This window comes from Bos taurus, chromosome 4 (genome assembly GCF_002263795.3).
Source record: "Bos taurus isolate L1 Dominette 01449 registration number 42190680 breed Hereford chromosome 4, ARS-UCD2.0, whole genome shotgun sequence".
Lineage (NCBI taxonomy): Eukaryota > Metazoa > Chordata > Mammalia > Artiodactyla > Bovidae > Bos > Bos taurus.
In genome coordinates this window covers 36,561,691-36,579,410 of record NC_037331.1, presented here as the reverse complement: position 1 = coordinate 36,579,410, position 17,720 = coordinate 36,561,691, and the positions used below count along the sequence as shown (strand labels likewise).

The 17,720-nt window shown below is 36.9% G+C and overlaps 1 protein-coding gene across 4 annotated transcripts in view; it reads right to left on the bottom strand.

The window, feature by feature from the left end:
• Positions 1–17,720, bottom strand: part of SEMA3A (semaphorin 3A) — a 554,797-nt gene that overhangs the window by 59,055 nt on the left and 478,022 nt on the right. For all 4 annotated transcript variants that reach the window (XM_010804145.4, XM_024990793.2, XM_010804147.4 and 1 more), the window contains 3 exons: positions 3,311–3,453; positions 1,455–1,569; positions 1,286–1,355 (listed from right to left, as the gene is read on the bottom strand). In XM_010804145.4, coding sequence (XP_010802447.1) covers positions 1,286–1,355; positions 1,455–1,569; positions 3,311–3,453 — 328 coding nt within the window. The remainder of the gene's footprint in view (positions 1–1,285; positions 1,356–1,454; positions 1,570–3,310; positions 3,454–17,720) is intronic.

Below are 17,720 nucleotides of genomic sequence, written 5' to 3'. Positions count from 1 at the left end.
CCAGCGCCACCTGGGAAGCCCCTAAGTACTCATAGAATAATGTATTCATATCATAAATAGAAAATATATGACACAAATATATACACTCATATCATGTTACTTTAAAAAATTAAGTGAATATGTCCAGTCGAATTTTAATGGCTTTAATACTTATAGAATAAATCAGTATTGGACATGATAGTTTAATCTTTCTTTATGCTATCACAGTCCTTTGCAGCAGTTTTCCTGACTTTTGATTTTAAATTATTTCCCTTTTAAACATTTATACATATCCAAATACATAACACTATTTATATGCATGTAAATATATATTTGGAGAAGGCAATGGCACCCCACTCCAGTACTCTTGCCTGGAAAATCCCATGGATGGAGGAGCCTGGTAGGCTGCAGTCCATGGGGTCGCTAAGAGTTGGGAACCACTGAGCGACTTCACTTTCACTTTTCACTTTCATGCACTGGAGAAGGAAATGGAAACCCACTCCAGTATTCTTGCCTGGAGAATTCCATGGACAGGGGAGCCTAGTGGGCTGCGTCTATGGGGTTGCACAGAGTCGAACACGACTGAGCGACTTCCCTTTCACTTTTCACTTTCATGCCTTGGAGAAGGAAATAGAAACCCACTCCAGTATTCTTGCCTGGAGAATCCCAGGGACAGGGGAGCCTAGTGGGCTGCGTCTATGGGGTTGCACAGAGTCGGACATGACTAAAGCAACTTAGCGCAGCAGCAAATATATATTTAATTCAGCAACTCCAGGTAATGTAAACTTTATGCTGAATAGAACAGTCAGAAAATACGCTGTTTGACTGACAGTAAGAGCTTTGAGGGAGATGAAAATGAGGAAAGGAGGAGCAGAAGAGAGGGGGAGGTGAAGAAGGAGGGAGACGGAGGAGGTGAGGGAGAAGGAGGGTAAGGACAAGAGAGAAGAGAAAGGAGAGAAGAGGAAAAAAAGATTTTTCACCTTTAGTTTATATTACTATAAACTGTTAACAAAACACAGATTTCTATAATATTTTATATTTCATTCAAATTTTTCAAGTCAAAGCTATACATAGGGCATAGAATGCATTTCATTGTTAAATTTATAGTAATGAACTTCTTTGCTAAAATTTATGTATAAAATGATTTACATCATGACTTGTTTCAAGCACCCAAGAATGCACAAGAGCTCAAAGGTTAAGCCAACATTGTTCTTTCAAAAACATATTTTCACAAATATGGACACTTAAAACAGTGTCTAAAGGACATGGATTTTCTATGATAATAAGAGAGTAAAATGCTATTTACCTGGAAGTTGTAAACACTCCATATACAACTGGATTTTTAGGATCTTTAGAATTCATCAGGAATACATCCTCTGTTTAAAAATAAAATTAGGGAAATTTGCATTTCTGAAGGTTATGGCAAAGCCTGAACAAGTATACTCTGTGCAACACCAACATCATTAGCTACTTACGCAATTCATCAAAATGAGTGTCGATGCCATTTGGGCCTGGCACTGAGCAAATGAGACGAGCTTTGAGGAATGTTGTCCATTTATTCACCAGACTTCTGTGGCCCCCAAAGTCATTCTGAATGGAGGGAATAATGGTTTTAAAAACTGTGCATGCAAATGATAATTTAAAATATTAGTTTTATCGTTTCTTATCTTTTGTATATGAAACATACACAAAACGCAATTCCTCATTTTTCAAATTGATAAATGAATTTTAAATGACTAGATATAAGTAACTGCATTCTTATCCTACTGTTGGTACAATCTAGTCATTCAAACCTGATTCAAGGAGTGACTTATAATAAATATCCCTTAGCATTAAACAGTCACTGTACTTTTTCCATTCTGTTACCACTTAGCAATGGACAATATTACTCTTGTGTCTGTTTTGTCTGCTTTAAGTCTCTCTCTCTTATGTAGTAAGATTTTACCCATCTAAGTAAGCTGGTTCATGGAAATAAGCACATTTGCACATAGTAGCACTTAATGAGTATTTATTGAATGAAAGAATAACTGCATGCCTCATAACCCATACTCAAAATACAACACAAAAGCATGCTAAGCATTAAGTATTTTTATAAGTTCAAACAGTTGAAACAATTCTGACTTTATAAATAGCATGTTGAAAAAAATATCAGAAAAATTTTAGTAAAGAACTCATTCCAGAGTAACATGTTGAAAAAGTAACTGCTCATTGAAAATGAAAATTAACTGTAACCCAATGTAGCAATAAATTCTATTATGATGATAGCTTTTACTGGCAACTTCTAGACTTAAAATAGCATTTATGTGCATATTTTTGAAGAAATATAACTTTTCCTCAAAATTATAACACTGATTTATATTTTGTTTATATGATTTTATTAGTATAAAGATTTTTTTTAACCCTTGTAAGTAATGCTTTTAATGATGCTCTGTATTTTATGGAGAAAAGATTCTCATATATTCATATATCATTTGTATGTTTCCAGATCATTAAAACTTATAATTTTCCAGTACTTTAACATACTACAGATAAATAATTAAATCATGATTGGGGAAGAAAAGAGGTTACGCCCCTCTTCTAAGAGAGTGATTTGTAAAATTTCATTATTTTTTAAAAACTAATTTCATTTGAAGACAATAAGTGACTTTTGTCCTTATGATTTTCTTGAGATGAAAGGTGCTTTAATAATACAATAACAGTTGGCTTTAATCATATTGCATATATACTATATTTTACAGTACAGAGGGTAAGAACAGAACTGTTATCATATGTTCACACTATTTAGCCCTAAGTATTTACTGACCAATTTTTTATTCTATCTAACAGTATAATGCATCTCACATCCAATTTTGTGCCACACAGTATATGAAAGCTCACAGCTTCAAAATTATGTATGTGTGCTTTGTACGTGCACACTGAAGGCAATAAACTTATAAAAATAAGCTATAATGTCTTTTCTTTTATATTCATACTTTAGTTATTTCCAAAAAAATATATTCATTGAAAACCTACACACTGTAGGAAACTTTACTAAGTCTGAGAATACAAAAACTATTTTCCAAGGTAATATAAAAAATTGTTTCTGTTAAATTTCAAACTAGTATTATTTAATGTACTTGTGAACTAGTATGTGACAACCTCCACCAGCATGTTTGACTATGAGGTTATACATAAGCAACTGTAATATGTTTTCAATAGTTTTTGCCATTTAAATATTTACAATGATCAGGCAGGCTTTTTAGCCATATTTTTATTATATTTGTACAAAGATGGGAAAGGAGAAAAAAACTGTGATTAGACAATGATACTCTCACTTTTTTCTTTACCTCACCTTGCATATCTGACCTATTCTAGCGTGAGTGGCTTTTCCAGTGTGTTCTCCATCTATTGCATTTTCACGGAAGAAAAAGTACACTTTGTCATCTTCAGGGTTGTCACTCTCTGGGATGAGGTGGGCACTAATGAACCTTGGATCTGAGAGACAAATTATAGCATATATATTAATTAACAATTGGGTAAATGAGATCATTCATTATAGTCTTTTCAATTTTCTTTTAACTCCTATTTGACATATTTCACGAGCTAATTTTCTGGGTTCACTCCTTTTCAGCAGATGCAAACTGTTCTTTATGCATTTTAAAGTATGTTACAAATCACTTATGTTTCAAAAAGTTATTTTTTTCCAATAAAAATCAGGAATAGATACAGAAATCCTCGGTGTGACCAGATAATGCAGATGCATTATTGGATATTAAAATATTTTGTAAACTGTAAGAGCTATCAAGCATTACTTATTGCCATCATCATTATTCTTTTTTTCAAGCATATAATAGTTTAAATCACACTACCAATTGGTCTATTCCACTTTCCAGTAAAAACTGGGTGGGAAGGGAGAGGTGAGATTCCTATAAAACAAAGCAAAACAAGTTCTCTCAAGTTGTACCCCATCTCATTAAATGGGAACGCCATTTACTAGATACTCAAGCTCCAAACCCTGATGTCACTCTTGAGTTCCCTGTATCTCTACCGAATAGGTCAGGGTGTACCTCTGATACATCACTACTTCTCTAAACCCTCCTATATCTTTTCGAATCACTGGCAGTAAAACACAAACTCCTTACAGTAACGAAGCCATCTATGACTGGTCCCTCTATGACATGGAGCTACTCTTCATGCCTTCTCTTCTACCTACCCTTCCTTCCATACCTTACTCCTAGCCAAGTATACCAATCCCTTCCTGGTTCTCAAATAGGTTCAGTTCAGTTCAGTTGCTCAGTCATGTCCAACTCTTTGCAGCCCCATGGACTGCAGTATGCCAGGCTTCCCTGTCCATCACCAACTCCTGGAGCTTGCTCAAACTCATGTCCATCAAGTTGGTGATGCTATCCAACTATCTCATCTTCTGTTGTCCGCTTCTCCTCCTGCCTTCAAACTTTCCCAGCATCAGGGTCTTTTCCAATGAGTCAAAGTACTGGAGCTTCAGTTTCAGCATCAGTGCTTCCAATGAATATTCAGGACTGATTTCCTTTAGGATTGACTGGTTTGATCTCCTTGCAGTCCAAGGGGCTCTCAAGAGTCTTCAATACCACAGTTCAAAAGCATCAGTTCTTTGGTGCTCTGCTGCTGCTGCTACTAAGTCGCTTCAGTCCTGTCCGACTCTGTGTGACCCTGTAGATGGCAGCCCACTAGGCTCCCCCTGTCCCTGGGATTCTCCAGGCAAGAACACTGGAGTGGGTTGCCATTGCCTTCTCCAACGCATGAAACTGAAAAGTGAAAGTGAAGCCACTCAGTCATGTCTGACTCCTAGCGACCCCATGGACTGCAGCCTACCAGGCTCCTCCATCCATGGGATTTTCCAGGCAAGAGTACTGGAGTGGGGTGCCATTGCCTTCTCCTTTGGTGCTCAGCTTTCTTTAATGTCAAAATCTCACATCCATACATGACTATGGGAAAAAACCACAGCTTTGACTATATGGACCTTTGTTAGCAAAGTAACATTTCTGCTTTTTAATATACTGTCTAGGTTTGTCATAGATTTTCTTCCAGAAAGTTATAATCAAGCAAAAGTGATGATAGAAGAATAAATAAAAACAAAGCAAACAGTATTTTATACTTATAGATATTCTCTTAGGTTGGTATTTGGGCATGAAAGAAGGGCTTATCAAGCATCTCAGGGTGCTCAACCTGGTGCTCTGTGACAACCTAGAAGGGTGGCGTGGGGTGGGGTGGGGGTGGGAGGGAGGCTCCATGCTGAATCGTGTTGACATATGGCAGAAAGCAGTGTAATAGTATAAGGCAATTATCCTCCAGCTCAAAATAAAGAAGACTAAATAAAAAAGAAGACTTTATCAAGCATCATGGTCTGTCTCTAAAATATGTGAGGATAATTATCATCTTACACAAGTGGATTCTAGTGGGAAATCAAGCAAGTTATCATGTATAACATTGTTAAAAGATCTTCAATCCCAGTATCTCTTTGGTACCTGACACCATACGCACAGAGGATTTGGTAGCCAAATTAAATCTGACATAACTTCAGATATGACAAAAACGTGCCATTATGCACAGAAAATAAACATATTAAAGTAGAAAAAGAGAATATCAAAGAAAAACAAAGTCAATTTAATGTGACCTGGCTATAATAAATTTAGATAATTATCTTAAACAAAATATTCACTCTAATTTCAAAATAAATCAGGCCTTTAGTTGATGTTTTCCAAAAATTTAAAAGAAGCCATTCTTTTAATATATTGAATTTAGAAAATCTTATATATATTTACTTTTTGGCCCAAACCTTTGCTCACTATTCATTTTCTATTTCTCAGGAGCCCAAAATTTGCCTTTCTCTTCCTTGCCCCTCTCTGTCATTCTCTCAGTCTATTTCTCTCCTCTCTGGTGAATCTTCCTCTTTATCTAATCCAGTCATTCTAATTGTCTTCCTTATCATCCTAGAACTTTTTGGCCTCCTAAACCTCCAGTTACCTGCCTATACAACCCCAGAACTTTCCTCTGTCTTCATATCTAAGCAAGGTTGAAGAAAATCATATAGTCTTTGTAAATGGATGTACATACATTCAAACTATTTATCCTAAATGCTAATGTCGCTAAGGAATTATTTTATTTACTTTTAGTGACTCACTTTAGACTTATCTGCTGCTGTTTAAAATCTTTCTCACTGTCTTCAAAATAACTAATGGATCATCTCTCAATTTATCCTCCAAAGATGGATTATTTATCTGCTATACCACTGAGACCAAAGCCATTTAGTAAGAACTCCCTTCTTTTGCTTCCTTCCCCACCCAATCTTTCTTTACTTCCATTGTGTGGAAGAATTATTTCTCTTCCTTTATATGTCTAAGGCCTCTCTCTATTTGCTCTCAATCCAGTAATCTACAGACTGTTGGTTGCTCCAATAAACAATCTCCCTTCTTCATACAATCTCTCACCATTTGTATTTTATTTATCAAATATTTCCTAAGCACTTGCTCTGTGCTCTGAATTGTGGAGGATCAGGGGAAATGTTTTCTGCCTACATGGTGCTTACTGTCTGTGAGAGAATACCAACAATTAAACACAGAAATTATTAAATTGCACATAATTTGGAAAAATAGAGAGTTTGAAATGATTGTAATGAAAAATGAAGGGAAAACTGATCTTGCTTTGATGGAATTAGGGAAAGTTTTTCTCAGAAGAAATGACATACAATTCAAGACCTGAAGAATATCTAGGAGTTTCCCAGGTAGAAGGAACACAGGTGTGAGGTTACAGAAACCACAGAGAATTTTACGCAACAGAGGAGGGAGGTGGTCAGAGATGATGACAAAAAGTTAAACCAGGCCACAGTAAGAAGGAAGTTTATTGTTCAGTAGTTTATTTTCCTAATGGCTAAAAGGGAAACCAGTAAAGTATTTTAAACCTAGTAATGACATTATCAGGTTTCTGTTTTTAGAAGATCACTGGCTTCTGTAGGAAAAAATACATATATACTCAGGCAAGAATGAAGGCAAGAAGATTACTTTGAAGGCTGGTGAGAAATTATGGTGATGTGGACTTGTATCACAGAGGAGACAAATGCAGAGACTCTGTGAAAGTAGAAAAAATGGATTACATTCACTGATAAGACATTGGATATGAGAAGTAGTAAGAAAAATCATGGACAAATTAAAGAAACAGTTGATTTAAACATCTGGTTGGATAAGGATCATTTACTGAGATGGACGGACAAGGCAATGGAACCCCACTCCAGTACTCTCACCTGGAAAATCCCATGGATGGAGGTGCCAGGTGGGCTGCAGTCCATGGGATCGCTAAGAGTCAGACACGACTGAGCGACTTCACTTTCACTTTTCACTTTCATGCATTGGAGAAGGAAATGGCAACCCACTCCAGTGTTCTTGCCTGGAGAATCCCAGGGACGGGGCAGCCTGGTGGGCTGCCGTCTATAGGGTCACACAGAGTCGGACACGACTGAAGTGACTTAGCAGCACTGAGATGGAACAACTGAGGAAGAACAGATTTGAGAGTGGAGAAGGAAGACTAGCCCAGTTTAGTGCATCTTTGGCGGGAGATGCTTTGGAAGTTATCCCTTAGACCAGGAGATACAAGAGTTCTTTCCCCATTGGTAGTGTTCTTAGTGTGAGTCAACAGGAACCACCTCATCAGCCAACTGATTCCTCATCCTCCTTTGGTTGTCATCAGCCATTGGCACAATAAAGCAGTCACATCTTTCCAACAATTTTTATTGCTTCTCTGGCTTGTGCCTTTTATTTTTTTGGACTTTGAACCTCAATTGTTAATGATCTAATCTTCACAATTTCCTTTGGCACTATTTTTCTGAAAACCCTAAATATATATGTTCCTTAAATTTCTTTTCAGACACTTCTTATTTCCTTCTATTCCTATAATTAAAGCCTCTCCTAGTATTTCTTCTACTATTTTAATATTCTTAATTTTATTATATTTTTAAAGTTTTTTCCTTTGGGAATTTATTCACTTTTGTAGCTTGCAGTATCACCAGACTACATCAGCCTTTCTTTTCTTCCTATATTCATTTCTGCATTTCAAAATTTTGGCTACAATAGTCTACTTAGATATCTTATTGCAACTTAAATTCATTATGCCCAGCAAAGAACTCGTCAACTTTTCTTTATAAACTGCTTCTGCTCGTACTTTTCCATTTTGGTTAATGTGAAGATCAGTACCTAGATCTAAATGCTAGTTTACCTTAAATTGCCTCCATCTCCTGCAGGACTTCTGTTTTGTAGTCTAAATTTATTTTCAAACGTATTCTTGCTATAATTTCCACTTCTTTTCTCTGTTTTATAGCATTAACTTTGCCAGCAAAATTCAGTCTTTTCACTTTAGAATTATATTTTTGGAATAATCTAACTTATACATGTATTATCTATTTCTTCTAAGGCATCTATCCATACAGTGCTACAGAAATAAGTACAAATGCATTTAGACGATGTATTTTTCCATCAGATCAGATCAGATCAGTCGCTCAGTCGTGTCCGACTCTTTGCAGCCCCATGAATTGCATCACGCCAGGCCTCCCTGTCCATCACCAACTCCCGGAGTTCACCCAGACTCATGTCCATCCAGTCAGCGATGCCATCCAGCCATCTCATCCTCTGTCATCCCCTTCTCCTCGTGCCCCCAATCCCTCCCAGCATCAGAGTCTTTTCCAATGAGTCAACTCTTCACATGAGGTGGCCAAAGTACTGGAGTTTCAGCTTTAGCATCATTCCCTCCAAAGAAATACCAGGGCTGATCTCCTTTAGAATGAACTGGTTGGATCTCCCTGCAGTCCAAGGGACTCTCAAGAGTCTTCTCCAACACCACAGTTCAAAAGCATCAATTCTTTGGCACTCAGCCTTCTTCACAGTCCAACTCTCACATCCATACATGACCACAAGAAAAACCATAGCCTTGACTAGATGAACCTTTGTTGGCAAAGTAATGTCTCTGCTTTTGAATATGCTATCTAGGTTGGTCATAACTTTCCTTCCAAGGAGTAAGCGTCTTTTAATTTCATAGCTGCAGTCACCATCTGTAGTGATTTTGGAGCTCGGAAAAATAAAGTCTGACACTGTTTCCACTATTTCCCCATCTATTTCCCGTGAAGTGATGGGACCAGATGCCATGATCTTCATTTTCTGAATGTTGAGCTTTAAGCTACCTTTCTCACTCTCCACTTTCACCTTTATCAAGAGGCTTTATAGTTCCTCTTCACTATCTGCCATAAGGGTGGTGTCATCTGCATATCTAAGGTTATTGATATTTCTCCCGGCAATCAGGATTCCAGCTTGTGTTTCTTCCAGTCCAGCGTTTCTCATGATGTACTCTGCATATAAGTTAAATAAACAGGGTGACAATATACAGCCTTGATGTACTCCCTTTCCTATTTGGAACCAGTCTGTTGTTCCATGTCCAGTTCTAACTGTTGCTTCCTGACCTGCATACAAATTTCTCACGAGGCAGATCAGGTGGTCTAGCATTCCCATCTTTTTCAGAATTTTCCACAGTTTATCGTGATCCACACAGTCAAAGGCTTTGGCATAGTCAATAAAGCAGAAATAGATGTTTTTCTGGAACTCTCTTGCTTTTTCCATGATCCAGTGGATGCTGGCAATTTGATCTCTGGTTTCTCTGCCTTTTCTAAAACCAGCTTGAACATCAGGAAGTTCACGGTTCACATATTGCTGAAGCCTGGCTTGGAGAATTTTAAGCATTACCTCACTAGCGTGTGAGATGAGTGCAATTGTGCAGTAGTTTGAGCATTTTTTGGCATTGCCTTTCTTTGGGATTGGAATGAAAATTGACCTTTTCCAGTCCTGTGGCCACTGCTGAGTTTTCCAAATTTGCTGGCATATTGAGTGCAGCACTTTCACAGCATCATCTTTCAGGACCTGGAACAGCTCAACTGGAATTCCATCACCTCCACTAGCTTTGTTTGTAGTGATGCTTTCTAAGGCCCACTTGACTTCACATTCCAGGATGTCTGGCTCTAGGTCAGTGATCACACCATCATGATTATCTGGGTCGTGAAGATCTTTTTTGTACAGTTCTTCTGTGTATTCTTGCCATCTCTTCTTAATATCTTCTGCTTCTGTTAGGTCCATACCATTTCTGTCCTTTATCGAGCCCATCTTTGCATGAAATGTTCCCTTGGTATCTCTGATTTTCTTGAAGAGATCTCTAGTCTTTCCCATTCTGTTGTTTTCCTCTATTTCTTTGCACTGATCGCTGAAGAAGGCTTTCTTATCTCTTCTTGCTATTCTTTGGAACTCTGCATTCAGATGCTTATATCTTTCCTTTTCTCCTTTGCTTTTCACTTCTCTTCTTTTCACAGCTATTTGTAAGGCCTCCCCAGACAGCAATTTTGCTTTTTTTGCATTTCTTTTCCATGGGGATGGGCTTGATGCCTGTCTCCTGTACAATGTCATGAACCTCAGTCCATAGCTCATCAGGCACTCTATCTATCAGATCTAGGCCCTTAAATCTATTTCTCACTTCCACTGCTATTTCTCACTTCCACTGTATAATCTATGTATATCATAGACCTTATGGTCTAGTGGTTTTCCCTACTTTCTTCAATTTAAGTCTGAATTTGGCAATAAGGAGTTCATGGTCTGAGCCAGTCAGCTCCTGGTCTTGTTTTTCTTGACTGTATAGGCTTCTCCATCTTTGGCTGCAAAGAATATAATCAATCTGATTTCGGTGTTGACCATCTGGTGATGTCCATGTGTAGAGTCTTCTCTTGTGTTGTTGGAAGAGGGTGTTTGTTATGACCAGTGCACTTTCTTGGCAAAACTCTATTAGTCTTTGCCCTGCTTCATTCCATATTCCAAGGCCAAATTTGCCTGTTACTCCAGGTGTTTCTTGACTTCCTACTTTTGCATTCCAGTCCCCTATAGGATATGACCACCATAAATCAAGTTGTCGCAACCAGAAAGGTCTATAGGGCTGATACTATTCCAGGTCAGTAACAGGGTTCAAAGTAGAGACTACATTTATCAATACATATGCTCAAGATGGACCATGATTTTGGCTCAGAGCTTTCTAGCAGTAAGAGGAAGTGGGAAACCTTGTCAGTTGCTATTCACAGTCTCTAATATAGATGATAAACTAAAGGCAAGCCACACCATCCATGGACTAAAACCTCTGACTTATTTTTCAGTAGAACCAACCACAGTTTCCCTTTATTAACTCCTTAGCAAACCCACATATCATTCCAGAAAACACCACATCTACCATCTTCACAATCATTTAGTTCACATAACATGGAGGAAAATTTGCTTCTATCTCTTCTAAATCATTTAATTCTTTTTTTTTTTTTATGATGCTCACCTTCATTTTTTATGACAATCGTTTGTCCATTATTTCTCCCTCTCTTACCTTCAGCTTCTAATAGACCAAAAATTCCCCTAAGCATATTGTGAATCTATCTCACTGCAGCTACCTAAATGTATGCCCTTATCTTTTCTGCCCTGGCACCCACACTCATGTTTTCCCTGCTTGTGGCCTTACCTTCTTCAATCCACCTTGTATATTCTACCTCCTTTTAACATATAAACTCTTTCCTCGCACCTGGTGCATATTCCTCAATCAGATGGGGAACACATATATACCTGTGGCAGATTCATTTTGATATTTGGCAAAACTAATACAATTATGTAAAGTTTAAAAACAAAATAAAATTAGAAAAAAAAACTCTATTTAATGATGTATTTTCTTTCCTCTTTATTCTTGTAAGCTGATCTCCCTATTTTTTCCCTATTTCTTCCAGGCTAAGCAAATTTCTCAAACAGAACATTGCTCCTGAATGAATAAATGAAGAAATAGATGAATGAGTTTGCTGAACTAAAATGTGCAGGTTTTTTTTTTTTTTTTAAAAGATATATCACATTTTATTGCTTTTGGAAGTAGTTTGTTAAAGCTTGGGAATGAACAGAACTCATCATAGCTTTGACAATGTTTAAGTTCTTGGTTAAAGAAATGTTTAGATGTGTTTATTTAAACTGCAACTATTTCTAAGAGTTATTATACCATAGTGGTTTTTCAAAAGGTTCTACTGAAATGTTATAAATGTTCTTTTAATTGAGAAGAAGCTTTTTGTTTTTGATTGCATCCCTTTGTATTAGGTAACTAATGTAGTAAAATAGATTATCTGTTTGCAATTTTTCAAAATTAGATTTCATCAGTAGGATTAAAATATCAGAAAGCATGCCTCTTCATTTTATGAAGCTAAGAATAATGCATATATTAGAAGTCAGAGATTACCACTGTCCTGTGAAACCTCAGTATTCAATAACTTGCCCTGTCATCAAAAACACTGCATGGAAAAGTTTTACCAAAATTCATTTAGATTGACCTATTTTATTAGTTCTCTTTAGGAATCTAAGAAAATTCCTGGCATTTACAGAGGAAGTTATTCTACTTCCAGTTACTCCCAGCAAACGGCAAGCAGAAATGAAAAACCCAAACCCACTAGTTACTTTTTCTTCTAAAATTTGTGTTCTGTAACCCATTAAATCAGTGATTGCCTATTTCCAGATACAAATTCCTGATTTTAATATGTTCAAGTCCATTGAAAATAACAGACATGCACATACAGGATTTTTAATAATGTAAACAGTTACAATGCCCCTAGATACTTTTCCACATTGCAACTCTGTAAATTGTTCTACTCTGTAAAGTTCACAAAATCCCAAGTGAGAATGATTTAACAAAACCTTTGAGCTTGTACAATTTGAAAATATTTCTTGCCATGTAAAGCAGGAAGTTCATGTGGATATATAGTAAAAGCTGAACATCAAACGAAAGGGGCAAAATCCATTTAAGCAAGATCAAAGTGCATTAATCTTGCCAGCATACAACTGCAATGTAAACACTATGAAGGGTAAATAGAGTTGGAAAGATTCTCTCATCTGAATAGCTTATAAATGGTATGCCTTTGGGGAAGAAACTTTGCCTTTACAGGTACTGTGCTACCTTTGCAATGCCCCTGAGCTTGGGATAGAAGCTGAACAAATAGTCACATTTAATAATCTTGGGCCAATGCTATCATGTGAAGCATGGAGTCTTTAATCATGATAATAGCAATAAATGCTGAGTAAATACACTTCTCTTCTCTTTTCCCCTTTATCTCCTTTAGCACCCCTTGACATTCTTCCACACCTCATCCCACACATGGCATTTCTTGCAAACTTCACGTTTGGGCACCACCTGCCACTTATAACAGTACCACTCTGTCAAAATATTTTTAGCAGCTGCAAATTAAACTGTCCTTCAGGTGCAATCTCACACTTAATGGAAATGACACCTTGTTATAGGACATGCGGCTCCCTTTATGATTCATTTGGCATCTTGAGTTTACTTAAATTATGAACACATTTTGCTGCACTCAGGATTAGGATCAGTCTGATTTGCTAGGATGGGCACATTTTGACCAGCATTTGGCTGGACTTCTCCCTTGTACCCACAAGTCCCCAAAGAACAAGAACATTCAAGCAAAACCATAGAAATATTTTTTTCTGAAAACGAATCAAACCTACTGGATGATTTAAGGTTTTGGAGTATCTATACTCCAAATGGTATAACATACATTGATTTTCTAGGACATAAATTACAGACAGTTCATTGGGATAGAGGATGGAATTAATGATTATAAACTCTCTTATGCAACTTTAAGAGGAATAGTTTCACACCATGAAACAGACGATCCTTTTGTAAAGTATGTTAGGGGGTTCTAGAGCAGAACAGAAGGAACAAAAGCCCACTGTAGAACAACAGTGCCAATTACCTAACTCTCTGAATCAGTCCTAACACCATTATGACAGGACAGGAAGGCTTGAAAATTCACCTAGTTCACAAATAAACATAGACTCTTGTTTTCTTCACATTTGAAATGTGACTTCACTGACATTATGATTTATGTATGAAGGAAAATCCTTACTAAATATATACCTTGAATTAACAACATAAAAATAAATTCTTACCTCACTGTACATATATAAAAACTCTCCTGTGATAGGAGTCAAATAAAAACTGGGTAAAATGAGGCTTTTCCCACTCACTGGACTTGTAACATCAAAAAATTAATAAATGTCAACTAGTCTCAACTTTCTTATCTGTCAGAGGCACATGTCTTTGAGGGGTGATGAAAGAATTACATTAGAATATATACATATATACATCTACATCTATATCTATACATATCTATGTATATATATATATATATATATATATATATATATATATATATATATGTCTCTGTGTGTGTATCTATCTATCTACTTACCTACCTAACCTATTTATATTGCTGTATCACAGGCCTTCAAAAACTGCTAGCTTGTATAATTATAGAACATAAAAGTTTAGAAATATACTGTGTAAATATATGTTTAAAAGTTAATGGTAACAAAAACTCAGATTGCTAATGAAAGCAAACAGAAACAGAAGCTGGATGATAAGGTAGCTATAAACCTGTTATAGACAACTAAGAAGAACAAAGAGCAGGTGTAAATTATGTAAATTTTTAAATTTTTACAATTAAGAAAAAATATTTCTAATGTCACAGCCTTAGACTTCAAAATACTTACAAGCTAACTAGCAGGGAAGTTGCTGACAGAGAAAAACTCTCACCAGATGAAGGCCAGCACACCAGGATGGCACCCAAAGTGACTGGTTTCTTTCCCTTTCAGCTCTGATACAGCCTGGGGCAGGGGGGAGGCCCCCAAAGAATCAGAAGACCGTGAATGGGAATGTCTAGCACATTGAGAATGCAGGGAATGCAGCATAAGGTCATCTCACATTCTTAGCTAACAGCCTAAGCAGAATGGATATATCATTTTTGGCTATGGAATAGAAAAACCTCTGGCTGCCAAGAAATAGGCCTGGAAAAACTTTTGATGCTTAGTTGGCTGCAAAAATATGAACAGCCCTTGGGATAGTTTAACCCAAAGAAAGGTTCAAAATGAGTCATGCTAGGAAACCGAGAAGAGCTGATTCGGATGGGAAGATGAGCACAAACAGTAAGTGAAAACAAAAGATACTAGTTACTTTGATCCTTCCTTGTCCTTTTTATACATTGTTCTAAGCCACACTCATCCCAGAAAGAAGTCTGACATTAAGACCCAACAAGTGTTCAAAATGCAGACTAGAAACTGGCAAAGCTAGGATGTGAACAAGACCCGAGTTTTTACTGTCCCAAGCAGCATCAAATATTTATACCAATGTATTTTGTAATATGTATCTAGGTTGTCTATGCGCATACACGATTTGGTTACTGTTTACTATTTTAATAAAGAGATCAGCTTTGTTAATTAAAAATTGGTGTAAAAGCTTGATGCTTTCTACTACTTCAGACTCCATAAAGACATTCAAGGTCCTCACTATTCAGTCCCCTTGCTATATAATTCATGGCTCACCTCACATTGCATTTTCATCTGTATCCTCCTGTTATCATTCTGCATTCTTGAAACTTTCACTCTTAAAGGACTGTATTTATGCAAATTCTATATGAAGAATCATGCCAATTTTTCAAGATCTTTTCCTAATATTTTCCAAAAGTACTTTCTTTAAATTCTTCAAGTGGAAATTTGTCTTCTGGGCTCTCACAATATTTTGCTTAGATTTCAGTTAAAATTGTTAAACCATCTCACCTGCCCTAGATATTCTTTACAATTTCTTCCTAAAGTTTTTTAAAGGCAGGGCTCTGTCATTTATCTTCAAATCCTAATTCTTAAGATAGTATATATTACCATTTAAACCCTTGCTAATTTGAACTCAGCTGAACACTATTCTATTTTTATAACCGTTTTACAGTTTGTAAACTGCCTTCACACAGGTGATTGCAGAATAACTGCATGAGGATACAGTAAGGAGCTGTCACATTTGGCTAAGCTTTACCACTAACTGTGTGACCCTTCAAACATTATTTCACATATCTGTTTCAAGTTCTCATCATAAGGTGAGAATATGGTGAGGCTATAAAGCTCAAATGACCTAATGGCATTAAAACGCATGGACATAGAACAACATGCCATGTGAAATAAGAGCTATCATTGTTTTCCAAGTATTGGTTACCCCTGCTTCCAAGTTAGCCATGTGCTGTTCTCCAGAAATCATTTAAGAAGAGCACCATTGAAGTGAAAAAAAAAAAAAGCATCTTAAAAAAATACAAAAGTGGAAAATAAAGGGCACCAAGGGCAAATCAACAGCTCCTTCCCCCCCCCCCCACATCACTTGGTCATAATGAAAGAGACAAAATGAGTCAGACACTAAAATATCAGCAGCCACATGTTTCTCCATACAAACTTAGATAAAGACACATGAATCCAAAGAATTCAAAAGGAGGTTTGATTCTCAATGTTGAGACTTAAACAGCTATATTCCCCATCAAGCAAAACTGGATGTGCTGCAACATTTTTAGGTTCTCCCTTGTACTTTCTGTCAATAAATTTATACCATGAGTGTACTCATCACCTTTGCAATTACTGAATGATTAGCATTTTTAATCACATTATATATAGGTAAGATTACAGGTGTGTATAATCATTATGAGGTAATTAAAACTTTTTCTGCTAAAAGAACTTTTTTAAGTGGAGTAAGGAAATATTCAGAAACGTATCACTCCCATAGTTGCTGCCTTTCACTTTCATTCATATATATATATATATATATATATATATATATATCCATCTTAATCAGTTTGATTCCCCAATTATCAGGATATTCTTTTGTGCCTGAGCAGCACTTCTGGGCTGACTTTTGACCATGTTTATTAGTATTGCACATTCAGCTTCTCAGAATAACTCACTATCTCCATCATGTCCACACTTGTTCCAACTGGAAGCTCATCTTTCTCAATGCCACCCCATTTCTTTCTCCTTACTCTTTATCAATATTTAGTCAGTCATCAGGTTTTATTTCCATCTCTCTCCTAAATATTTTTATATCTCTCTTTATTCTTCATGTCTTAATCTAGGTCCTTAAAGTTTTCCCACCCTTTAATAGCCTTCTGAGTTTCTGGTTATCAGGCTTACCTTGCTACATTTTTTTCTTCTACACAACGCCAAGCGGCTTCATCAACATTCAGTTTGTTTTTGTCAATCCATTGTTTGACATTCTCCTTGATACAGTTTTGGTTGGAATATAAATTGTTCTGGCCATTTTTTATAAAGCCACACATATACCTACCCTATGACTTCCCAGCTGGCTCAGTGGTAAAGAATCTACCTGCCAAAGCAAGAGACACAGGAGATGTGGGTTCAGTCTCTGGGTCAGGAAGATCCCCTGAAGGAGGAAATGGCAACCCACACCAGTATTCTTGCCTGGAAAATTCCATGGACAGAGGAGCTTGGCGGGCTACAGTCCAGGTGATCACAAAGATTCAGACATGAATGAACGACTGAGCACACAGGCTTACCTACCCCATGATCCAGTCATTGCTTTTTAACTGAGAGAAATGAAAACTTTTATGCCCGCAACTAGACTTGAACAAGAATGGTTATGGCAGTGTCATTAAGCTGAGGTGTCTATCAGTAGAACAGATAACAGGATGTGGTATAGCCCAAACAGGTAAATTTTCCCAGAATCATTTGAAAAGACCCTGATGCTGGGAAATATTGAATGTGGGAAGAGAAGGGGATGACAGAGGATAAGATGATTGGATGGCATCACCCACTCAATGGACATGAGTTTGAGTAAACTCCGGGATTTGGTGATGGACAGGG